Source organism: Sycon ciliatum, chromosome 1, assembly GCF_964019385.1.
Source record: "Sycon ciliatum chromosome 1, ocSycCili1.1, whole genome shotgun sequence".
NCBI lineage: Eukaryota > Metazoa > Porifera > Calcarea > Leucosolenida > Sycettidae > Sycon > Sycon ciliatum.
The window spans coordinates 47,430,039-47,456,590 of NC_088643.1; the positions used below are offsets into that span (position 1 = coordinate 47,430,039).

The 26,552-nt window shown below is 47.5% G+C and overlaps 3 protein-coding genes across 3 annotated transcripts; 1 reads left to right on the top strand and 2 right to left on the bottom strand.

Annotated features, from left to right (window-relative positions):
• The first annotated feature begins 407 nt into the window (after positions 1–407).
• LOC135804945 (uncharacterized) lies at positions 408–5,327 on the top strand. The gene has a single exon (XM_065318929.1). The coding sequence runs from the start codon at positions 408–410 to the stop codon at positions 5,325–5,327; it is 4,920 nt and encodes a 1,639-aa protein (XP_065175001.1).
• Positions 5,328–10,261: 4,934 nt separating this feature from the next.
• On the bottom strand, positions 10,262–15,562 carry LOC135829682 (calcipressin-like protein). The gene is made up of 3 exons (XM_065342076.1): positions 15,272–15,562; positions 14,960–15,130; positions 10,262–10,917 (listed from the first exon to the last, which is right to left on the bottom strand). The coding sequence occupies exons 1-3, from the start codon at positions 15,377–15,379 to the stop codon at positions 10,687–10,689; spliced, it is 510 nt and encodes a 169-aa protein (XP_065198148.1). The 5' UTR covers positions 15,380–15,562; the 3' UTR covers positions 10,262–10,686.
• Positions 15,563–16,576: 1,014 nt separating this feature from the next.
• On the bottom strand, positions 16,577–26,483 carry LOC135829675 (18S rRNA aminocarboxypropyltransferase-like). Its single transcript, XM_065342064.1, has 8 exons — positions 26,312–26,483; positions 22,885–23,000; positions 22,282–22,444; positions 21,725–21,898; positions 21,122–21,191; positions 19,729–19,811; positions 18,279–18,330; positions 16,577–17,729 (listed from the first exon to the last, which is right to left on the bottom strand). Exons 1-8 carry the CDS (start codon positions 26,376–26,378, stop codon positions 17,573–17,575), a joined length of 882 nt encoding a protein of 293 aa, XP_065198136.1. The 5' UTR covers positions 26,379–26,483; the 3' UTR covers positions 16,577–17,572.
• Positions 26,484–26,552: the final 69 nt, after the last annotated feature.

The window sequence follows — 26,552 nt, forward strand, 5'->3', positions numbered from 1 at the left end:
GCATACGCGTATAGGTGCCGCGCCTCGTACTGCTCATGTGCCTCGCGCCGTACTATTGCTGTCGCTTTGCCAAATTTAGCTTCCGCTTTCCGAGCGCTGTACGCTCTTCTGTACGCTCATGCCAAAGTTGGACGCACGTTGTGGCTGGCCAGCGCTTTACCCCTCATGCGTTGTTCTTTTCCTTGATGCTGTGGTTTGTTTTTCTTTAGTGTTCTAGAGTTCTCTTTCCGATGTAGTTCGTATTTTTCCAGTCTCTTCTTCTCAATGTATTCTACTGTTCATTCATTATAGTCCGTAAAGAATTACGTGACCTTTGTCTTGTGGCGTCTGTGCGATCCTGAAACTTTTGAGGTGTTAGTAGTGAACACAACATTTTGGCGACCACGCCAGGATAGAGACGAGTGAACATGGATGAGGTAGAAGCGAAGCTGATCGCAAATGGTCAAGCTTATGGCTACACTGGAGAGGCATTGCGTACTTACGTAGAGGAGCGTATCGAGAAGCACGAGGAGAAAGTGCGTGCAGACAGAGAGCGCGACGAACGAGCAGGAAGTAGATTGGAAAGGAAAGATGACGAGCAGCTGCTTGCGAGGATTGCAGATTTGGAGTTGCAAGTCCAGCACACACGAGAGACTCAGAGTGATGAGAGCACTTTGTTGAATACGACGAATGGCAGTTTAGCGAGCAAGAGGGCTGCCATCAAGATGCCGAAGTTCGACGGTAAGCAGACTGTTGAGACCTATCTCGAACTGTTCGAGGATGTGGCAAAGCAAAATGAGTTCAGCGACGACGAGTACCTGATCCGCTTGCGCGTGGCTGTTGCTGGCAGCAAGTTGGAAGGTGCATGCTATGGCTGCAACACCTTTGCCGAAGCGAAGCGCGAGCTGCTGATGGCGCATGGGAAGACCGCCGACAAAGCGTGGCAAGCCCTGATGGCCATACAGCAGAAAAGTGAGGAGAGTTTCTACCAGTTTGTGGTACGAGTGACGCGCGAGACGGAGAAGTGGGCAAAACTCGCCAGGCCTAGCCGTACCTCTAGCCGCGGACAAATCGGTGAGCTGGACGACACTGAATTGTTCGGATGTGTCGTACGTCAAGTCCTGCTAGAAGCTGTGTCGGCAGAAACTAAGGCCTTCTTGATCGAGAAGAGATGTTACACGAAGGACTTGAAGGCGTTTGCGGAGGATGGTATGGCTTACCAAACAGCCCACGGACGTAGCAAGCTGAAGCCTGCCAAGTCTAGCACCAGCGACAAACGTATACCGTTTGCGTCGGCAGAGTGTTTGACGGTCAGCGTTGATGAGGCTAACAAGAAATTGTCAGCTATGGCGTCTGAGCACCGAAACGCGTACGTCAAGGCAGAGGGACTGTGTTTCAACTGCCTGAGACCAGGACATCGAGTGATGAATTGTAAGAACAAGGGTCGTTGCAAGCACTGCAACAAGCGACACCACAGTCTACTGCACAGAGAGGACAAACAGGTAACATCCGAACCGATAGCCGAATCGAAAGTCGGTACGTATGAATGTAGTGCAAACAGCGTGCACTTGATGACCGGCGTGGCTGAGGTACAAGGACCTAGCCGAAAGGCCAGTGTACGCATATTCATCGACCCAGGTGCGCAGGCATCGTTCATCACCGCGCCACTGGTGAACTCGCTGCAACCGGCACACCTTGGATCGCAAACTGTCAGGCTGAAGGCGTTTGACGTGGAGCCGAAGTTTGAAAAGATGGACAGGTACCGTGTCACCATCAAGGGTGCAACGAAGTCCATTTCCGTCAATGCCTGGCAAAAGAAGTCGCTAGGTCTCCGATTCGATCCGCTAGCAGACAGCACAATTGCACGTTGGCAGTCACAGGGATTGCAGCTGTCTGATGACTCGACAAAGGCCGGATCAAGCGAAGTGCACATGCTGATTGGAGCTGACTACTGCAATGAGTTCCTTCTCCGCAAGGAGCAAATCAATGGAGAGACGGCCTGGCACACTGAAATAGGCTGGGTGCTGTCAGGACCGGCTAATAGTGAAACCAAGTCAGCGACCGTCAGTGTGAGTTGTATTGAACTTGACCGACTGTGGAAGATGGAAGAGGTGCCGGAAATAGCTGATACGTTACCGGACTTCCCGATAGAGCGGCAAGGCCCTCATTACCAAGTGGGATTGCTATGGCGATCTGAGAAGCGTCCGCCAGCCAACCTAAACCAAGCGATGGCAGCGGCACAATCACTGCTGAAGCAGCTACAGAGACGAGGTCAACGTCCAGCGTATGATGACGTCCTCATCACTGAGTACTTGAAGCTGGATGCCATTGAAAAGGAACCGCATCCGGAGGAAGCCGGCTACTACATGCCGCATCATGCCGTATTCCGTAGCGACGCCTCAACGACGAAGACACGGGTCGTCTTCAATGCATCCGCCGCCTGCACCGGAGCACCATCCCTAAACGACATGGTCGATCCCGGGCCATCACTCCTACCGGATCTCACTGGTATCCTCCTCAGGTTCCGTGAGTATGAATGTGCTGTACAAGCCGATATTCGCAAGGCTTTTTTTATGATCGGAATGCGTGAAGAAGATAGGCCATATCTGCGTTTTGTTTGGCCTGAGATAGGTAGCGAAGAAATGTGTATCTGGCGTTTAAAGAAGCTGCCTTTTGGAGTGAATTGTTCTCCTTTCATACTTAGTGCTGTGCTGCGCTTTCATCTCGATAGTGCATTCGAGTCTGCTTCTGCTGCTGAGCGTGATATCATAGAGCTGCTGCTGCGTAGTTTTTATGTTGATGATTGCGTTTCTAGCTTGCCATGCTGTGCGGATGCTGAAAAGCTGCAGGAGTATAGCGTTAATGTTTTGCAGGGAGCAGGCATGGAGTTGCGGAAGTGGCGAGGGAACACGATGACCTCAGACCCCGAGGCTGGTTCCAAGGCACTGGGTATTGTGTGGAACACCGAGTCAGATTGTATTTCGGTGGCTGCGCTCGGTGATGTTGAGTGTCCCAAGGAAGTGTCTGGTTGGTCTCGTCGTGCTTTGTTGCGTTGTGTTGCCGCTGTGTTCGATCCGCTAGGTTGGGCGTCACCCGCAGTTGTGCCAGGCAAGATGATGTTGCAAGAGAGTTGGAAGCTCGGCGGTGGTTGGGATGACCCATTCCCTATTGATTTGGCTGTCCGATGTGCTTCATGGTGGGGAGAGCTCGCAGCGCTTTCTTCCGTTAAAATCCCCAGATGGATCGGGTGTACTCCAGATGCTCCAGTCACTTTGCATGTATTCTCAGATGCATCCGAGAAGGGCTATGGCTGTTGTTTCTATGTTGTGTCCGGTTTGACGTCTGCTTTGTTGTGTGCGAAGGCGAAGGTTGCACCTGTTGTACGTCCCACTCTTGCGCGTCTGGAATTGTCGGCTGTGTGTCTTGGCGTGAAGATGTTGTCCTTTGTCGTCAATGAATTGAGAGTGCCAATTGAAAGGATTGTGGGGTGGACAGACAGCCTAACCACATGGCACTGGATCTCAAAGCCGTCGTATCACTGGAAGACGTATGTTGCTAATCGAGTTGCTGCAGTGCAAGAAGTTTCGCAGAAGCTGCAAGTAGAATGGCGTCACTGTCCAGGAGTTAGCAACCCTGCAGATCTTGTCTCGCGTGGTGTCCCAGTGTGTGACTTGCAGAAGGAGATGTGGCTGCATGGTCCGTCATGGTTGAGCGATGAGTCTCAGTGGCCACCAGTCATCTCGTTTCAGAGCACCAATGAGTCCGTCACCGAAGCACGCGTGTCGGCTGTGGAGGTTGACACTCCAGTTGTTTGGCCGTGGGAGAAGTTCTCCAAGTGGCAACGAGCTCGCGGTTTGGTCGCAAGTATGCTGTCATGGCGACACAAGGGTGTTTCGCGTGCAGAATTGATTCCATCTGCTGAGTCTGTGATGTTTCGCGCCATCCAAGAGCAATGCTTCCCCAAGGAGTTGTCCCAGTTGCGGAGCAAGGAGCCACTGAAGAAGGGTTCGAAGCTGTTCAAGTTGTCTCCGTTTCTGGATGAAGCTGGTTTGCTCAGAGTTCGTGGTCGTCTGCAGGAGAGCGACCTGTCCTACGAGGTTCAGCATCCGATCATCCTGGGCAGATGTCATCTAAGTGAGTTGTTTCTGCGTGATGCTCACCTTCAGCGAATGCACCAGGGTGTAGAGAGCGTGCTTGCGTTTCTACAACAGCAGTTCTGGATTCTCGGAGCTCGTCGGTTTCTTCGTAGCGTGTCGGAGAAGTGCATTGTTTGCCGCAGATTTCGCGCACAGACTGCTGCTGAAGAGATGCCGCCGTTGCCCTCAGACAGGGTGAAGCACCACCAGCCATTCGGTCTCACAGGTATTGATTATGCAGGTCCGTTGTACGTGCGCAGTTCATCAAATGTTCAGAAAGTGTGGGTCGCACTCTTCGTGTGCGGTACTACTCGCGCAGTGCACCTAGAGCTCGTGGATAGCCTGTCGACAGAGGTGTTCCTGCTAGCATTGCGTCGTTTCATCGCCCGTCGTGGGAAGCCGCTGCGTATACGTTCAGATAATGCTACGACGTTCAAGTCCGCCGCAGACAAGGTGGCAATCCCGTGGTTCTTCAATCCGCCATCTGCCCCGTGGCATGGAGGGTTCTATGAGCGTCTGGTGGCATGTGTGAAAGCTCCCTTGAAGAAGGTTCTCGGTCGAGCGTCATTGAGTCGAGACGAGCTGTTCACTGTCTTGACGGAGATCGAGAGAGTCGTCAACTCTCGACCCCTCACTCCGGTTTCTACGGATGTAGCTGACGAGTCGCCACTGACTCCAGCCATGATGTTGGGAGACATCTTTGCAACCGGTATTGCCTCGTCTGACAGACCACTCGATCCACGGCAGTTGTCCGCTCGAGTCAAGTATGTCCACACCGTCTACGAGCACCTCAACCAGCGTTGGTCGTCTGAGTATCTCATTCGTCTCAGTGAGTATCATCGGTCGAAGTCAACTCCGCTTGTCGTGAACGACGTTGTGTTTATTGCCGACGACAACCGGAAGCGGCAATCATGGCGCTTGGGTAGGGTCGCAGAGCTGTATCCTGGAAGAGATGGCAAGTGCAGGGTGGCCAAAGTCCAAGTTGGCCAATCGTCCATGCTACGGCCCATTCAACGCTTGGTTCCGTTGGAAGTAGCGAAGGAGCATGTTGAGCCGCCTGCTGTGGACGCTGAGCCGCAGCCGCAGATACCCGCGAGCGCTGATCCAGTCAACGTCGTCGATGATGTTGAAATACCTTCGACGACCGTTGAACCGCAAGTTACGCGTCGATCTCGTCGTACCGTTCGACCACCACCTCGTCTTGATTTGTGATCAGTGTGGTTGAAGCCCTTTGGTGGGGAGAATGTTGTGTATCGTGTCGGAGAAAGGTCTTCTGGGGTGTCGTCGAGATCTCGTTGCGACCGTGACTCCTGCTTGTCTCCCTGGATAGGTGCTGCTTGCTTTGCTTTTTGCGTAGTGTTTGATTATTGTTTACTATTGCGTATTGTTAGTGTTCGTTTTGATTTGGTACAATACTTGTTACGAGATACGACACATTGTGTAGTGTGTGTTTGCAGCACGAAGAAGACTGCTCACCAGAACGGTTAGCTCAGGAGCTTGGGCTTACCTTGTGCAATCACAGTTCATCAGCTTGGACATTGCGCTTGGTCCCATGCGAATAACCGACTAGAATAGTAATTATTTCTTCGTTGCATTTTTGAATTGTGTTCTTGCTAGCTCGTTGATTTATTTAGTTGATGTGTTGATTTGTGTTTGATTACTTATTTATTTGATGCACGATTTATGTGCGCTGATTGCGTGATGGCATGCAATTATGATCGTGCTTGCGTCAGCTAGCTAGATGCCTGCGCCGCGCACTGATGTTGAATGAGTTAGCATGCGCCCCGCGCTGTTCATGCATATATGGTACATGGTGTGTAATGTTTGCCGCATACGCGTATAGGTGCCGCGCCTCGTACTGCTCATGTGCCTCGCGCCGTACTATTGCTGTCGCTTTGCCAAATTTAGCTTCCGCTTTCCGAGCGCTGTACGCTCTTCTGTACGCTCATGCCAAAGTTGGACGCACGTTGTGGCTGGCCAGCGCTTTACCCCTCATGCGTTGTTCTTTTCCTTGATGCTGTGGTTTGTTTTTCTTTAGTGTTCTAGAGTTCTCTTTCCGATGTAGTTCGTATTTTTCCAGTCTCTTCTTCTCAATGTATTCTACTGTTCATTCATTATAGTCCGTAAAGAATTACGTGACCTTTGTCTTGTGGCGTCTGTGCGATCCTGAAACTTTTGAGGTGTTAGTAGTGAACACAACACCGCCATGTACACAAAATGAATGGCGCGTTTACGACCCGGGTTGATTTCAACCCTCCCCCCCCCCCCCAAGGGGAGGGTTGAAATCAACCCGGGTCAAGAAAATCGTACTAACGTACTTCTGTGCGTATTTCGCACCAGGTTGGAACAGCACTGCATATGCAAATTAATTTCGCACGAACGGATTCACGTGCCCATACTGTAGAAGTGGACTTTTGGCGGCATATCAGTATTTGACCCGGGTCAACTGTCTTCATGTAAACGCTCACCTATTTTGTCTATCGTACAGACTTTCAACCCGGGTCGAGTTCAGCCCGGGTTGAAAGTCTCTCATGTAAACACAGCCTAATACTCGGGAAAAGGGCGCGCTTCAGGCTCTTTAAAATTAAAAAAAGAACATCTTGAAAGTTTTCAGTTTCACTATAATTATAATTTTTGTAGTGTCACTACGCTTTCAAGCCTTATAATAATATTATCACATAATATCACGTGACTGTTTCCTTGGATCGGGCCTATCACTGATCTGTATGAGCAGGCAAGAAATCAGTCCAACGCCCGCGTCCAAAGCCCGTTGTCCGTGACAATCCTGACAGTGACACTGGACGCGTGAAATCTCAGTACGGGATTTAAACACGGTGACTGTGTACAGTGCAGTGTACATGTACTATGTACATGTGAACGCGTGTTCGAAAGTGGCAATCTCAGCTTTTCTTTTTCTTTCCTTTCTTTCCTTTCAAGTGTTGCTGCACACGAGGTCGACTTTCTCCTTTAGTTTTGATTCTTTCAGGTTAGTGTCTTCAGTAATATTAGGCTGAAAATGATAAATCCATTATGGCATGGTTGGTCGGGCAATAATGGATTTCCTGTGCCCTCCAAGTGAGCCCTCGGGCTCACTTGTCGGGCAATGAAAATCCATTATTGCCCTCCCAACCATGCCATAATATTATATAGTGTTTAAACCGAACACGGATTCTTCGAACGAATAATCTATCGAATAATTTCGCCCTTCATCGAACGAATAATCTATATTCTATCATACGCATGATGGCATTTTTCAACACTTTTCAGCACTTTTTAAGTAGTTTTTTTTAAATTTTTTTGCTGATTATCGGATTTTGTTATGTGGAGGTGCAAAACCGGTTAACCTGTACCGCCAAGAGTACATACCCCCCCCCCCCCCCCAGAGTGTGCAACGCCTGATCCAGCTTTGCATAGGGTATTGACTCTTTACTTGGTCGAAAGTGGTCAAAGACAGAAAATCACATTCACTGCATTCATGTTTCCCTCGTATGGAAAGAACAGAAGTAACACTAGATACCGATAGGAGACTAAGTTACTTGGAGGAGAAGAGATTGAGAAGAAATACTGCGAGCTGATCTACGCAGTGCAAATATCAGTAGGGTCAGCACTGAGCATAGATCGTTTTTTTTTTTTTTTTTTTTTTTTTTTTTTCGATTTCTGATAATTCCTACGACTATTCGATTATTCGTTCACCCCACGAATATTCTAAATTATTCGATTATTCGATTATTCGTTTCAACACTAATATTATACATCATGTTCACCGGATCCGCGTCGGCAGCGCTTGAATCATACGGTTCAGAAGAACACAAACTAGCCTTCGCATCCGCAGGCCACCACCGTGTGCTTTATCGTTGGGTGAAATACGGGCAGAATCAAACGCACAAGGACAGTGTTGAATGGATCAAGATGTTCTTCAAGATGGAGACTCCCTCGATTTAGGCTAAGGCCTGTGGAGAATCCATAAATACAAATACAAATACAAGAGCCTGATGTGTGTCTTTTGTTCTGATGACATGACCTTCAAGCTGACTGGATTGTTCTTTTTACTAGGACCAAGAGCACATAACTGGTTATGTACTCTTGAGAGGTCGTTAATCACGAGGTTGACTGTACCGGTATGTGATGCTCATGCACTTTCAATGCTTTCGTGCAACTAAAAAAAATCAAAAATCACATATTTCCAAGAAATAAAAACCGTGGACAATTGCATCAAGTTTTTACCGGCACATTCGGGCTCTCCGCCTTCTCTGTGAAATAGTAAGAAAAAATGCGCACGTTCGGGCTCTCCGCCTTCTCCGTGAAATGAACAGAACCAACAGTATTAGTTTAAAGGTCCGCACTAAAGACTACAAGTTCCGTGAAATGCCAGCTTCGGCAGCAACTAGGGAGGCAGAAGAAGAGACAGTTGCATGCACAGCGAAAACGGAACGCTTACCAAGCAGACACATGACACTTGCTCTGAGCGAAGCAAAGCTAAGGCGGCAGCGGATTAATACCATGACAACCGAATATGGTTCACTGCTTTTCTCAGCAATGAGGGATGCAATACGCTTTGCGAGGCAGATTGCTTGCCCATGCCACCCAGAAGACCAACGGGACAAATGAAGCATGCTCGATCTCCTGCAGTCCCTCTTCGTACGATCTCTTCTTCGCCGCTTTCTCATAGGGAATGTAGGTGGCAGAAATGGAGGAGGACTGGTTCGAAGACGCAAAAGGGTTGAAAACCCGGACGTCGAAGAAGGTGCGTTCGAACCGCCCTCCCCATACTTCATTTGTTGCTACGTCCAAGCAAGCCGCTGGTCGTCGCGGATGGCAGTGTGATAGTGAAGCTGCTCCCCACTCAGGGGTTCGAGGTGGGGCTCCACAGATACATTGGTGGCAACTCCGACTTCAATAAACCAGCGGTCACGTATCTAGTTGTGCCTGATGGTAGGGTAATCGGCGGTGGGGCACGACAGGACATGGGCCACCGTAAACTGGCTTCCACAACCCCACCCTGATGGCATGCGCTGTGCCATGGGTTGCCAGTTGTACCAGATGAAATCCATCACGAAACTCCAAGGGCCTGCAGGTCAGCCAATTGGAGGAGCCCTTCTCCGCAGCCAGGTCAGTTACATGCTGCTGGAGCGGAGCAGCAGGGCTTGGGCTTTGACAGCATTCCGTGCTGTTGTCATGATCTCCACATTGGCAGTGCAAACGAGACTGGTTGCAGAGCGGAGCGCCATAGTCTGCAGCTTAATGTTGCTCTGCAATTACTCAGTCATCTGACGCGATGCATCATACTGGAATGAGAGATCCATAGGATTGCCCAGCCCGAGCCCTCCGTGGCGAAATGGAAGCGCTAGAATGGACCTTTCTTCCGACGAGTTGACAATATGGCCGGTAAGAGCGAGGATGAGCCTCTCCATTAGCAGCTCCTCCACAGGCGCCAAAGCAGCTGTCGGTGTGGTGCGGCAGAGGAAAGACCACTTATTCTGCAGGCCTTGGGTGAGCGCAGCGTATGCAGCTTGTGGTTGCGTTTCCGCATACGAGGACAACTTCTCCATGCGGTTGAGCCATCTTGTTACCTTCTGCTCAGCAAAGTTATCTAGGAATGCAGGCGTACAGTTAGCCGAACCCAGGTACCGACAACCATCGACGCGGATGACAACTCCGGTGTTGGCGAACATTTCCAGTCCAGGTATAATGCTCCGGTTTAATTAAGGTTCAGGTGATAGCAAGAGTACATCAAACGTAAACATGTTTATGCACTCTTGGTGATAGCCATAGGCTGGACCTTGCTCTCTTGCATTCGTGGAATCGTGATTTCCGGTCTGTAGCTGTGGCCACGTAGTGCAGGCAGCACATCACACCAGACAGCACGTGCAAAGTTGCATACTCTTCGGGTTATCTATTTTTGATAGGAGCCTTTATCCAGAGTACTGAAATACCACTGTACTGAATTACCAGTGTACTGTGATCAATGCCGTGGATTTTCTACACAACTCATCAACATAAATAATTAATTACATAATATAAGCACAATCCAAGTGTGATCCGCACCAGACCAAGATCCGGCACATTACTTAAATTCGAACATAACAAGTTAGGCCACGACCTCACCGTCGGTGGGAACAAACTAAACAGCAATTCGAACCAGGGAGTAGTATAATACCGGTATTGTACTCCTCCCCGATTTGAACCAGCCAACTGGAAATCCAAACCAGCGCGGCACAGCAGAACACAATGAGCACAAACCGTCTAGTATACACTTTGAACGTGGGAAGATGCCGGGGGCTTAGTTAAAACACGAAGAAAATGCTGCATAGAGACACATCTTGTGTAGCACGGCACAACGGCATTAAAACGGCGGCTTCCCTTCCTAACACTAGGAGAATAGGGTATAAATGCTAAGGATCCCAATCTAAGATATGCTAGAGAAGTTGTCTGTTGCATTACACTGACTCGTGTGGAAGAATGAAAGAGTGAGAAAGAAAAGGATAAAAAAAAGAAATACTACGAGCACGCAATCACACAGTTTGTCCTCCCTATTCATTGCATTTTGAGAAAGAAAAGAGAAAATAATGTACTAGTCTTGAGTGACGATAATCTGAGGCTGATTTTGCTCCTCGCTTCCGGGATGTAGTTCAAAAGAGCTTCCCAGACCGCCGAGAGTCGCAATGGCTGCCTGCAAAGCAAGCGAGGCAACGGCACCACTGCCGCCGACAATCCCGTCCGTTGGGGGCGATATCGGAGGCGAAATGAGGAAGTCCTTACGTTTCCGTGGTGCTCTGAGCAGTTGGGAGCTAGTCGGGCGTTTCTACAGATGAGACAATGGAGCAAATAGCACATATTGAAGCCTGATACTTGTATAAATCATGCTCACTTTGCAGGGTTACACTTAGATCAATGCCTGTACCTATGGTGAAGTAAAACAAAGATAATAATAACATGCCGTAAAGTCGTGTATAAAGGCCGCGGCTTATATGACTTTTTTGGGGAAATTTTGCAGGCTCCTGCATGAGACAGGCCTCTATTCAAGATAGGTATTTCTATGTATGTCAACACTAAAACCAGGCTTCTATTCAAGACAGGCTTATATGAGACGGGTTTTAATACAAGACACTACGGTAGGTGGATGCAGCTGCAGTCACGTGGAATTGTATGTTCCAAAAAGAAAAGAAAAAAGGAGATGGGGTTCAGTAGAGGATTCTCCACGATCTAGGTGGCAAAAAAAACAGGTGTCCATGTGCTCAACTTATCGTGGCTGAGCTGCCACATTCTAGTTGATGACTGGCGGGAAACCCTGATGAAGTTTGTAGTTTAGAAATGGTTGATTCAATACATGTACAGCTTTGGGCATTGAAATCCAGTGGAATGGCCGGGAGCAGCATTCCAAACAAGCTTATGCCACAGTGCAGAGAGTTTGTAGAACAAACATCGAAGTACATGTACCGTAATGGGCCATTCACACTAACGTGCCGTACGTATAGTTTTCATCCGGATAGCCATGACAACATGGAACGCAGTGGGAAAATTGAACGCCTGGTAAGAAAACGTAGACGACGTACCCAGGCCCCTGTACCGAGATTCGTTCCGTCGTTCCCGGCAGTTTGAGTCCAAAAGAAGCCGTACACACAGCCGTACGAAAAGCGTGTACATGCCTGTGTGAATGCACCTGTATGAAAACGAAGTCCGCCAGTATATCGTACTCCAAGACGTGACGCGTATTGTAACGTAGTTCGAATAGCCTATAACTTCCCACGTAAAGTACCACCAATCTGCTTCCTCTACTTCAGTACCTGTGAAGCGACTTCAGGGTATGTCGTGAAATACGGTGTTGAACCGACGCATGCAATGTGTGCAAGTAAGAAATGTGCACAATCCAGCACAGCAGGTCTGATCTTTTCTCTCTCTTTTTTGTAGTTGTGTACTTGACCGCCTTGAACTTTCCCGACAGTTGTTGAAAACCAACTGGTAAGTGACACGGCGTGGGGGGGGGGGGGGGGATCAACGGTACTTCACGGTACAAATAAAGAATGCACCGACTTCCCTAACAGTGAACCCTGCATTGGGACGTTCCATGTATGGCACTTTTCGATTGGATAGATCCGCACACAGCTAGTACAGGGAAAGGGGAGTACATTTCAGAACGTGCTGGTGAGTCCACCCATAAAAGAACCCAGTACTGAAAGAGAAAATATGAAGTGTATAGTGTGCCATATATAGCTGCGTATGTACAAACATGCAATAATCACAAAGCGCAACAAAAGGGAATACAAATATCCAGGAAAGGACATGAGATTTGTGTTTACGGGGATGTACAGATTTACTTAAGTGAATGTGCAAAAGATCTCTGAATTCTTTGAGACCCGTTCCTAAATTATCCCAGTTTCCCTGACTTCCTGGAGAAATTTCTCCGAGAAGCTAGAGAAAATGAGAACACACCCACAGTCTTCACAAATGCAGTTTGGCCTTTCGACATTCTTCGGAATAAGTGTACCTTACTTAGCGCAGAAAAGCCCATGTGCTTTAATACCGGTACCGTAAAGTACCATTGATCCGCCCCCACGCCACGTCGCTTCTCAGCTGGGTTTTCGGCAGCGGGAGGGAATTAGATCAAGGCTGTCAAGTGCAGTACGATGTACAGCAACGTAGAAGTTCAGACTCGATGTGCTGGATTGTGCACATTTTCATTCTGGATTGGCAAATTTTGTGTACAGCAGTGCATGCGTCGGTTCAACATCGTATTTTCGTTGTATACGCCGAAGTCGCTTCACAGGTAGAAAATCGACAGGGGGCGGGAATTAGAGAGGGGGCGGATCAACGGTACTTTACTGTATATACAAAGTGCCACTACTTTTGGCAGAATCAAGAGGTCATTTTTGCTTGTGTATAAGCCCATGCTTGCATGCACAGTGGATCATAAAATGCCAATGGCCACTTATGGGTGTCCAAGAAGGCCAATAAGGCCGGGTGTATTGTCTCACATAGACAGGCCCTCAGTTTCTTCTTATGTGCTTGTTCACAACACAATACCACTATGTTCATGTACGATTTGAGCACTAAAAAAGTAAAAATGCATGCACAGCCCAGTCACCCACTTGAAGCCAGCACCCTGTGCCTCCGTTATGTAAATGGGCGTTTAAATAAGGCTAGGGTCAATAAGCCTGGGCGTATTTTCTCATATAAACAGGCCCTCAATCTCTTCTTCGGACTCCCTGGTCTGAATTATTCCACAAACTGGATGGTCTCTGGATTGTGTGGTATGCCGTATCTGACGCTATCGTGGGCTGTTCGAGAGTTGAAAAATGCTCTCAGGGTGCGTTTGACATGCTGACCCAGAACAAGAGTGAACAGGCTGAACATCTGGAATGGCCATGGCCAAACAGAACAGTGGGGATTACTCGGGCCACTTGATCGATTACAGATTACTGCATGCATCACTGTGCGTGATCACATGTGTTCTTTGTCGGGGAGCTCTGGCCCTGGGGCAAAGTACGAGAGACGCTACGCATGCTCCCCTCATAAGTGCGTGCTGATGGAGTGAGACAACGAGTGGCGACCATTTTATGCATGGAAACACGCAGCAAATTGCTGGGGAAAATTTGCTATATTTCAGAGGAGACACTCCCAGCTACAGTGATGACTATCCTAAGTGATACTTTTTAAGTGATACTTTTTAAGTGATACTTTTTAGGTAGCTTAAAGTACCGTTGATCCGCCCCCTGTCGATTTTCTACCTGTGAAGCGACTTCGGCGTATACAACGAAAATACGATGTTGAACCGACGCATGCACTGCTGTACACAAAATTTGCCAATCCAGGATGAAAATGTGCACAATCCAGCACATCGAGTGTGAACTTCTACGTTGTTGTACATCGTACTGCACTTGACAGCCTTGATCTAATTCCTGCCCCCCTGCCGAAAACCCAGCTGGGAAGCGACATGGCGTGGGGGCGGATTAGGGCTTGGCGGATAATGCCGGCAGAAAAATTGGCAGAATTCGGTACTTTTTCTGGTAAGTTTCATGCATGTTTGGTATGTGGATAAAGAAATGGAGCAGAATTCGAGGAATTGCCCGCCATAAGGTTTGTATGGTTCTGCCAATTTCGGTGCAAAAAAAGCAGAATCTGCCACCTTTTCGAGCATTATCCGCCAAGGCCTAGGGCGGATCAACGGTACTGTAGAAGCAGAAATTTTCGGTGGTGTAATATTTTCGGTATCCTCCAAAATTGGCGGTTCGGTGGAGGGAAATTTTCGGTAAAACCCGTTTTCCAGGTAAGTGTATTAGTACTACATGTATACAGTACTGGTAGTACCGACGTTTGGTTGCGTTTTATTTTCGGTAAAAATTGTCGGCACCGAAGTTACCGAAAATAAAACACCACCGAAAATTTCTGCTTTTACAGCAGAAGCCGAATTCATGGATAATAGTGATAATTCCAAAGAGGGGAAGGTAAGCGGTTTTGACTGTTCAAAACCTGGTTTAGTTGGTGGACTCTAACGCATAACTTGTGCCCCACCGTTTTCCTTGGCTCATCATCTGAGTACTTGCCGAATATTTGGTGACTTTATTGTGATGTTGATACCGTCAGCCTGATGATCGCCTGACATGGCATGAAATTTTGAAATTTTGTCTTTGGACTATTCGGGCCAAACAGTGTTGTTCTGACTGGGGTGAATACCTCGGCTATAAAGTATGTCCCTTGGAGATACGTTATACTGAAGTTTCACTGCATAGTATAGGACGGGAGGGGGTCAGACATTAGTGTGACCTGGATCTACATGTGCATGACTTGTACTTAAATTTAGAAAATTTTAAATGCAAGCATTGCATCCAACACATGCATGAACGTACCAATCTGGATACTCTGAGCTCACTGCCCTCGAATTCGAAGCCATCCAACTCCTTCTGGGCTGCATCGCAATGAATTTGTAGCAAATAGAGTACGAAGACTCTCTTGAAGCAGGCAACATACCGGAACTGAGCATGGGAGCCGTGAGAACGGAAGAGCGCCTCAAACTCCTCCTGTTTGACAAAAGACATTCACCCCAACCGCACAAACCAACCAGAACAAGACGTGAGAAAGGGAGGAAGGACACTGCCAGGCAGGGTTCTCTGTTTCAGTAGGACTATGTGCAAGTGTTCTAAACTAATAGTACCATTTACCTTCACATACACGTTGTCGAACACATCTTCCGACACGCAGTTCACAACAAGCTCAAATCCGGCTCCAGACTCTTCGTCGCTGCTCTCTTGCTCTGCATACGCTTGCATCCGTACTTTGTTCTCCTCATTCGGAAAAACCGGCCTTCTCTACTGGCCTGATGATGTGTGGACTGTAATCGGACAAAACCAAGACAACATTTGACGAAGAATGTAGACTACAGCTACAGGCCAGGAGCAAAGTTACATAGGGGCTTGTGTGTGTACTCTTGCTTCTACAAATACGACTCGAGATCAAAAACGCTCAAGAGTCACCAGTCAACCACAGAGCTTCCACTTTGGTGTGTCCCACTGATGCTGTCCTCCACTGCGAGTACAGTGCGTACCAGAAGCGTCCCGGCCAGACGTCTAGACGTCTACGGTCTACGTACCAGAAGCGTCCCGGCCAGACGTCTAGACGTCTACGGTCTGCTCCGCTCGCGATATGTTGCCGCAAAAATAATGTTGCTGCGAAATCATCGATATTTTGCCGAGCCTGGCACAAGAAACTCGGTATCACTCCATTTTGCTCCCGGAAAACGTGTATTTTATCCACTTCCCGTACAATGCATTTTCTATATCCTGGAGAACACGGGTCATGCGTGTGTGTTTAGAGACTGAAGCCTGAGTGAAGTGGGATACCTCAATGCAAACTTAAGAGGAGGGGAATTGTCTGCTGCATGATGAATGTTGTGTCGGCAGCACTGTACAGACCAGGTCCTGGCTGTACGTGTCTGGTGATGCTGTTACTATAGGGGTGTAGCAGCCGGTCCGGACCATACCCAGGGAGTAGTAGTACAATACCATAATATAATATAAAGTGGTCCGGACTGGGGAGTAGTACAATACCATACATATATTATATGTATGGTATTGTACTACTCTCCGGTCCGGACCACTTTTGCCACAATGCCAAAAGTGGCCAGAATGCAGGATTTTGCACCCTATAAATTTCAAAAACTCTCCCCAGGGGACACCCCTGGCCTGCTGGACCCCTCTCCAATCAAACCACCTTCAACAGCGGTGCTACGCTCCTGTACCAAGCATACGCACAACACCAACAGCAAGTATGATACTGAGATGCATGGGGGCTGTGGCTTCAGAATTTCAAATCAAGAGGAAAACTCGCGAAATCCCGTTGCAAGTAATTTTACACAGCGGACACACTTCTCCATTGTCATCTGATACTTCACCAGCACACGCATAACCATTCACTGGGCATGAACACATGCACACACCACCACACCCACACGCACACACACAGGGATGTACACCAGCACACTACCAATGTGATCATTTTAGCACTCACACATCACCACAGCAGAGTGGTGGAGCTAGCTCAGTTACATGATGGCAAAGCTGTCACAAATTCTTCTTTGCAATGTGATCAGTCTACAACAAAACCTAGAAAAAGGAAAAACGGGGGGGGGGGGGGGGGGGGGCACAAGTTACGAGGTATTTTGTAAAAAGTACTGCTTTTGATGATTGTTGCCGCAAATGACAAAGAACAACAGCATAGACAAGAACAGCTCGGATGATTTTCAAGACATTAGTTTGTTCCATTGCTCCATGGGACTACTCCAGTCTCACAAAGTACAACAGAATACACAAAAATAATATTGAAAATAACGTACATGCTGCACATGCTGGCGTGAGGTGAGGATGGTGAGACACGCATTCTCTTCAGCCAAATCTCGATGGCTGGCAGCGAGGAGGACATAACTTTACTTGCAGTAGTACTGTACATCTGGAACCGATACAGTCCTGTCGGATTGTGTGTTAACATTCAAGGCAGTGTCCAGGACACCTCCATCAGACTGGATGGGATATAGTCTTATAGCAAAAGATTCTAAACATCTCAGGTTCATGGTACCAGCAGGTTTTCCTCTCAGGGAACTGCGCTTGGAGCATTATATCTGCAATGCAGCCAGCCCCATATTATAGTTAGCTGACACCGTATGATAGCAGAGGACTTGGCAGAGTTACGCATAGCAGTGTCTGATCAACTCTCTAACCTTCAACGACGCGCGATGAGGATGTGCAGCCATGTATCACCCCCCAGCCACTTTCAGTGGAGATGGTAGGGTACTACAGTGCTAGGTCTGCAGAAATGCTACTGTTATGGTTCCGCATCCGGTGTTCAACTGAGCAGTAGCTGGGTACCTGGACTCCTGCAGGTGTGGTGCCATTGGTGCTGACTCCAGCAAATACACACGTGTGGGTGCTCAGATCAGAGCGGTACACCTAGACCAAAGGCTGGCACCGTTAAGATGCCGCTAACCCATCAATGGCACGAGTGAGGCCGGGTACGTCCTCCCCTGCTGTTTCTACCAAGTCTGCTCCTTCATGTGCAGCTGCAGCTTGTTCGGTTGATGCACCCTCCTGTTCATCATCGCTGCCTTCTGCTTCCTCTTCTTCACTTCTGAGAGTGAAAACAAGCACCACATAACAGTGTTCAATGAAAAACGAGAAGCAAAAACAGTGTTAACTTCTAAAGATTCATCTCTTTAAAATACAAGACAAAGAAAGAACTTAGAAGTGTTCGCTAGCTTAGCCAGCGAAGACAATTATTGTCGAGTCCAGAAGCCATATGGCCCACGGGCTGTGAAAACGTACCTTCGACCAAGAGTGAGTTCAGTTTTTCATGCCACTCACTACAGTGATTGTGATCTTTGATCTTGATTCTCACGATTTTTTTTATATTTTAGAAGATACATCTCATGGAAGGCGTACTTTCGCAGATTGCAGACCTTGTAACGATACTGGCCGAAGGGACACTTACAGGACCAACCACCCAACAGGTGGCGAAGGGCCAACACATTGCAGCCTCACGGCACATTCACAAGTCCTGTTCTCTCACCAGGCCATGCAAGTAGAACATACATGCATTGGGAAACTACACGGGCATACACTACTTAATGCTGTACATGTACACGCTGTACAATCATGCAGAGAACGAGTGCAAACTTACTCGGAGCCAGACGGCGGTAAGTCATAAGAACGCTGCTGACTCGCTACACCACCTGTACCAAAACAAACATACATGTAGTGACATACAGACACATTGCGCTGTCTAGAAACTTAGTAGGAAATATTGGTATAGTGGAATTTTTATGTACAAGGTCATTGCACGTTATCGACAAATTATTACAGTTGCACTCGGTGAAATTTGAACGGCCCTTGACACCCTGGAAGTGGCACGAATGCGGCTGGAAATACACATGTACAAAATACAACAATGAAACTGGTGCAGGGCGCCAGTTTTGCACTTTTGGGTCGGATTTCACCGAGCGCAACTGTACATGTGATTATGTTTCCATGCAATTATAGGCGATTCACACGACAGGCAAATCAACGTGCACCGGAACGTTGCCATGGTATTTCACCTGTGGACGAGAAAAGTGGCTGAAAGTGGCTGAAAAGTGCAAGCGAGCTGGGGGCCCACTTTCACGATAATCATGGCGTGCACGAGTACATTTACACCAAAAAGCGCGAAACAAGACTTGCTTTTTTACGCGGCTCTTTTCAACATAATTATTGTACAGTATGCGTGTGAAATACCCATGGCTACTGGTGGGTGAAGCATTCAAAAATGCAAACGCGCCTGTCGTTGAGTGCAGCCGTGTAAATCCACACAGTCACTTTTCTCGTATATCACTCTCTGTAAAACGTGCAAGTGCCTGTCGTGTGAATCGCCTATTAGACAAAACAAGTTGTGCATTTTCTTGACGCGACATGAATTTCAGGTATTTGTTGCTAGACCTTCATTTCTACGTTAATGTGTCTTTTCATGGACTCTCTACCACCGCGAGGTTTGTTTGATTTCACCTCCATAAGAGAAAAGCTTATTTCACAGCATCCGCAACTTGATCTTTGAAAAGGTGCATCCTGCCGCAATCGAAGACTTTTCTGGAAGTCCTATTGTGTGGAGAAACGCTTCAAGTTTGTGCAGCATTTTTTAACCGTCCACCGTGGACCCTGAAGATTGAACTGCAGAAGCAACTTGAGTGTTGACCGATGTACACGGGGATGGGCTGCAAAAAAGGATAAGAAGAAAAGGTAATGGAAAGGGAGCTACACTCCACTTTACCTCTAAAGTCTAAACATTACGGTAGCTGGAAATGCTTTGGACCGAGGACTCTCAGGAGAGCATTCTGGCATCACTGCAGCCAGTGACAGATTATAGTAGTAAAAGCGGAAGTCCCAGTCTTCTTCTCAAAAGGTCAAAGAGAGCTGGACCTCACCTACGGGTTTAGTGTTTTCTTCGTCAACCGGCGCCCCATTTGGCGTGGAGCTTTGTGTAACGCACAAACGAAGTTAATTTGCTAAAACGGTGAAAAACCCAACAGCAGTCAAACAAACACAGGGAGCATGGACAGAATATTCACACCGACGGCATAGCCCGAGCAACAAACCCTTACCTGTAGGATTTTTCCGGTACGCTTCTTGTGCAGCGATGACCTCTGCACCATTCGCGCACTCACTGTAAAGGTCCAGCAGGTCTCTGCATGAACAAAGTCAGAAAGAGCAGCAATCAACAAAAAGCTAGCAGTGGAACTCACCCAGTGTGTACTCTGATAGGACCTGCACTGGCTAAGCATGGACATTATTTGGGAGCAAGTGTGTATTTTCTCCATATTGAAGTGTGACCGGCCAAGAAGTTCATGTACCTCGTATACTGAGTATACTTTCCCGCTCCCCATGGAGGTGCATCTTATCAGAGGTCCTGTGCACCAGCAAGTCGTAAAATACTACTCCCTGCTAGGTACTAATGAAAAGCAAGCTCGAATAGGTTTGTCAAAGAAAAGGACACTGGTCGAGATTGCCATTCACTCTGTCCACTGTCACCATCTTGTAGTGGAATGATGGCAAAGCCCCTGTGACCCAACCCAAGCGGCCACACCACCAAGACGTTTTATATATATTAGGCCACAACAAAAAGATTTCGTGTTTCCGGTCGGCACCCCCCGAAAAAATACGCCCGGTCGGTCGGAAAATTATTATTTTTTGGTTTGAAAGTTTATTTCCCTGCTGTATTCATCATAGACATGAGCCAAATTGAGAGTTTGGATCAGACACTGGTGATACACAATATATACATATTTACACATGGAATATGGAGTAGAATACCACCGCGGGACGCAGTAGATGTATTGCATAGTTCAGAGATTTCTGAGAATTGTATGCAATACCAATGGGTCAGCATCAATAGACGCATAGTACTGACATTGACACAAAAACATGCCTGCACAAAATTGCACGCACACTACATATAGTACTACTAGCTACTAAAGCTACTAAAGCTACCAAAAAGAATTCCATAATTTTTGAAAAAACGGACCCGGTCGGCCGACCGGAAACACGAAATCTTTTTGTTGTGGCCTTACATTTGTCTACAAGGAAAAAAGAGAACTCACCAAAAGCCATGATCTCGGAACTACTAGTAGTAGTAGTACTTCACTTGACCTAAACCGGAACTAAATCGTACCCGCACGGTACGCAGCGCAGACTGCACGTACAGCAGAACATAACCATGATAACGCGACGCAGCTTGGAAAGCCAGCTAGCTAGCTATGTATGAAACAACGGACCGCAAGCATGACAGCGGGAAATGCAAAGGGCCAGTCGGCAACAGTACACAATGACGATTTATGCTATTGGGTATCATTCATGGCTAGACCTAACACTGTATGCACGTGACATGTCGCCAAGTTATTGTTCTAACCAGAGGAGTAATTGTCACCTTCAGCAGCATGGATCTAAGAGTAAGACTAAGACTGTATTCATCATCAATCTCGGTACGGTCAAACTGACCTGTTCAGCTCGAAGAAGGAGTCACCCCACTTGAACTTGCTAAGTACCTTTTCCGCTGACTCAGGAAACCCTGAGACCAAAACAAGACAAGCACACATAGATATTTGTAATCAAGAGTGTGCAACTTGGAAATCCCTTGGCCCAAGACAGAATATATCGTTATTATTGACATCAGAGTTCCGCAAACATTCAGTTTCCTGATGCCATCATGCGTGACCACTGACCAGAGATCAAAAGTTCACTTGTCCATCGTGCCTACAAAATTTGAAACAAAACAGCGGTCGATCAAGTCATGCATGCTAGACCTGATGAACTGGCATCGCATCATACGTGACACGCATAGAGAGGTCGACGCACATGATCATAGGGTAGGGAGAGAGGCCACACTCGATCATACATGTACTTCAACAAAAAAGAACATCATGAAAATTCCATTGTGGGCGAGCCCATTGCAGCTCAAGATAGGAGTTGCATCCTCTTGGTCACTTAATTTCGTGCTATTGAATTCTACCTCTCAGCACTAACTCCATTCTTCAGTGCATGGAAGGCAACAGTGACAGCAATTGTGTAGACACTAGTAACGGAGAACAAAGCGGGCCTCACCTCCTATGTAAAGACCTGCTGCGAATGCCTCAACGCATGAGAGCTGACAACCTTGGCCATATTTCACAGGATTTGCTGCCAACAGGAATGGCAGTAACCTCGGCGCGCCTCCCTTCATTTTATCGAACGGTGTATCATCCAGCCGGGCCCACGAACAGTCGATCACTGCCAGCCCTGCGGAGGAAAAAGGAAACATGGATAACATGAAGTGCAGAGTACCACAAGTAGCTAGTACCGCAGTCTGAGCAAAAGGCACAGTACAACAGTACCAATAGCAACCTTGACAGATTTCCTACGCCCATCGGCATTCATTGCAGCGGCAGCTTGAGACTAATAAAAGCCGACACATGTCAGAGCAGCCCAGTACTGCAGTAGCAGGCGTTGTGGCACTGAAACGACGGACTTTCCCACAACATGCAGCCTGACAGTTCTCAAGAATGAGCGAAGTGACGGAAACGAGCCAGCCATGCACTGGCTGCTCCATCAACCCACTGCAGTATGCGAGCACTGTAATGAAGTGATGCACTACGCTACTAGACACACAACGTACCACTCACCAGATGCGATGGAGTCGCGATCCTCGCGGGACAGTGTTTGTTTGCCCATGGGTGACAGGACTATGCCACCATGGAAGCGCTGAGAAAGCTTGAGTACTTTCACCATCCCAAAACGTGAAAGCTTCCTGCCAGTGCATCTTTTCGGATCACACTGACCCAGATCCTGGGGGAGAGAAAGCAACAGGGAAAGCGTCAAGACTATCTGGTTTGTCCAGTGCAACCATGGCTTGATCAAAGACGTGTGATAAATCATTTTCTTACACAGAAAAAGTTTCGCACACATGAGCTAAAGTGTCTTCCCAGCACTTTCGTTCAGGCATTGCAGAAATCCAGCGTGGAACGAATTTCACAAAAAAGTCCTGTGCATGCCAGGCACAAGATCATCCATGCAACCGAGTCTAAGCTTAGAACATAGCAAGCTCCTTAATTAATAGCTTGATGAATCGAGTACATCTCAATGCTGCTGTGTCACAAAGCGTAGCATTTCATTTGCTATTTTGTGAATGCAAAATATACCACTGTACAGACACAGTCACATTTCTTCCTGGGCACATCAATGACTACTCAGTACCCCATGTACGGGCACCCCATGCCAGCACCTACCCACATGGCGAGAGGACACTCAAGGCCACCTCTTCTGCTTGCTGTCGCCGCGGCCGCTGCCTCACTTGGGTCGGTCAAATCCGCATCACATTGCACGGCAGAAGCACCGGTTTCTTCTGCACCGGAAACAGAACAAGCAGAGCCGACCCCAGAGGAGGCAAACACCAGCACATGATTGCGCATACAGCATACAAGCACGGCTTTTTTATAGAGCAAAACCAGCAGATGCATATCAACCTCAGTATTTGGAACTGCCTTGATAGATCGAAACGTGCCAGAGCACATTCATGGCCCACTGGAGAGAAATCCCTATCGCTTCTGAGCACTGTCTGGAAGGATTATCTGCAAACTTGATCAGCTCGCAGGGCGGCGAATAAGCCTCACAGTACAACAGCCGGTGGTATCAAAAGCTCTTACATTTTTCTTTCTGAAAGTTTCTCAGGAAATTTACACAACGATAGCAAGTACTAGTAGCCATCTTCTGGCCAATTTAGCTTAGTTTACATTTGACGTCACGCTGACTGTTCAGGATGTCAGAGCCTGTCAGGAGGGCTAGAGCGAGCTGGCTTTTAATTTAGTGCAAAACTCCTTGGACGAAAATATCTCTCACTTCCATACGATAAGCCAAACTTGCTAAATTGCCAATTGTATACTCATGTTGCCATGGCGACCAGCACAGTGATGACGTATGAAAGGCTTAGCTCCACCACAGAGAAGGTCGATCACTGCAAAAATTGGTCATTTTCAATTGGTTTATTGTATTCACGATGTGAAAGAAGTGCTGTGTTCAATGCTGTTAGTGCTGTGAACTGTTTATCGGCCTTCTCCTGCATTTCCCTAGACTGACTGTGCCTAGGAAACGGTTCCTCTAGGAGAAGATGTTTGGTATTCGCCATCTCTCCTGAGACATTTTCAGCAAACTTTCAAAACTACGACATTATTTCATTCGTCAATCTCCACCACCCGTCGTCTCACCTGGCTTCAGAAGATGTTGCGAGAGATAGGAGGGTCGCCAGGAAGCATCACATCCATCTTCAGGAAGTGGGAAGAGCAAACGGCATGGTCTTTGGTTGGGGGAAATGCTGAACGTCTGATTCGTCCCAACCAAGATTTCAGCGTTTTGTTCGTCACTATTTTCGCTTGTCTGCTGATGTCTACGCACTCCAGCTTTCTCCTGTCGGTGTCACGTCCCAGTACACAACCGAGAGTACTACTAACAAACAGTTCACTGCACTAACAGCATTGAACACAGCCCTTCTATCACTTCGCGAATACAATAAACCAATTGAAAGTGATCAAATTCTGCGGTGATCGACCTTCTCTGTGGTGGACGCCTTTCATACGCCATCACTGCGCTGGTCGCTATGGTAACGTGAGCATACAATTTGTGATTTGGCAAGTTTGGCTTATCGTATGGAAGCGAGAGAAATGCCATTCGAACCGATATCAAATTGTCTTTCTTCTGGACCGTACTCGAAAGATCGATGCACTTCCCCTCTAATGACACTAAAATAATAGCCACAGGAAAAGATATATCATTAGTCTGACACAGTCCTGGGCTATCCCAATCAAAGTAAACGAAATCCTAGCTCGCTTATTCGAAATGCTCAAGTGGTCATTGCATGCAACACTGCATGGCGCGGTTGCCCGCGTTCACACTTGACATGCAGCCGTTTTGTACAACCCGCTCCTGATATCATTCCAGGGATGAATTTATTGTCATATTTTTGCATAGCAGTTTCTGCCATACAAAATCACAATTGTGTAGCAGTCTTTGATTTTGATTAGCATTTTTCTTTCAAGGTTGGGTGTTTACCACATTGTCCTTCTTGAGAGTGATGCCTGAAAGCCCATTTGCAAAAAGCGACTGAATCATACATGTGCACGCAGATTGAGAGTGCCTGCACCACATATACTGCACTGTATGCATGTTACTTGACAGTACAGGCTAGGCATGGATGGTCTGATTGTATCGCAGTTTTCTGCGAGTCACGGCGACTTTTGAGTAGCAGTTGATCGATTTTGCATAGCAAACTGCGATGCGATACAGGATAAATTCATCCCTGCATTCGCTCCGACAACGGCACTGAGTTCCGCAACGCAATTGTGGAGTCATTGTTTACGCTTATGGGAGTGCGTGTTCAGCATGGTGCTGTGCACCATCCACAGTCACAAGGATCTGCAGAGCGTGCGAATCGCACCCTGATCAGCCTGATCCGCAAGGTACTTGAGCCATCGTCCGACTGGAAGACGGATCTTGGCATGCTGCTGTTTTACTATCGAACACGCCCTCATAGTGCTACCGGTATATCGCCGATGATGGCCATGAGCGGCTGGCAACCGCCTCATTTGATTGTTGCAGGTGAGACTGGAGCGAGTGACTTGAGCAGTTGGGCAGAGCAGTTGTCACGACGTTCTGCAAGAATTCGTGATATCGTGGATGAAGAGCTGTCTTCTGCCGATTTCGTGGAACACCCAGATCCCTGTCCGTATACAGTTGGCGAGGCCATTCTCCTGGAAGTGGGTGTGCGACGCCAGAAGCGTCTTCCTCCCTTTGAGTCTGGCTGGCATGTTTCTCGCATTATCTCTAAGTCAACTGTCGTGATTTCTAAGTCTGGCCGACTTGACAAAGTCATCAATATAGCCTCGATCAAGCCTGATCCCACTCCGGTAGCCGGCCCTGAGTGTAGTCTACAAGCCTCAGGAGATTGTAATGTCTCTGACAGTGAGACTGACGAGGGTGTGCGCATTGAAATCGATGCGGCAGTGGATGTCCCAGATCATGCTCCGCATGGCTTGCGGAATCGTAGCACTTTGCAAGCCCCTCATCGTTATCGTAACAATAATTTTTAAATGTACTGGAGTAATGTTGTCAGGTGATGGAGTGAAGACGAAGAACTGTTTGTTTTTGACAACATGTTATTCAGTTGATTCGATATTTAATTCCTCTTTGTACTTCAATGTATTTCTGAACTGTACAACTGCTTCGCAGTACTTTCCGTTTTAGTAATAATTACGCTTCATCAATGTTCTCTTCGTTCAAGTATTTTATTATTTATCTTTTGAATCTTGGTCTGTTGCGGACTGTGCACGTGTTTCTGTACATCAGTAGTATACGCTAGCGTTGTACATCTTGTATGATGACTTTGTACGTGCATGCATGCAGGCATGCCAGCTGGTATTTTCGGCGGATCTTTTTGGCTTTAGAGGTTGTTGGTCATGGAGGTTTGCTTCGACTTGTAATTCGTATTTTGCTCTCCCAATTTATAATGATAATCTACTCGTGTAACCAATAATGGTTGTTCAGGTTGCGCTGATGTGTGGTTGCACGGGGGTGAACGAGCTAGTTTGGTAACAGGCCTTACAAAATACAGAGAGTTTTACTACGATAAAATAAGAATAAATTATCACTCAGCAAAATTCTCACCAGAGCGTTTCGGCTTGCGACGTCCTCGAGCACCTCCATGCCCTCCTTGCTTGTTGCCTTTACCCATTTGCTAACAAGAAAAGGGTTGCCGGAGTCGATACAACTATCTTTGTACTAATTGTAGTTCCTAACTGGACCTAAGAAATGGGATCTTCTTTGTAGTTGAGTCGGTGGACTTCGAACACAGTGAGTTGTGAGATTTGACTGGCTACAATAGGCGCTACAATCATGACTCCCTGGT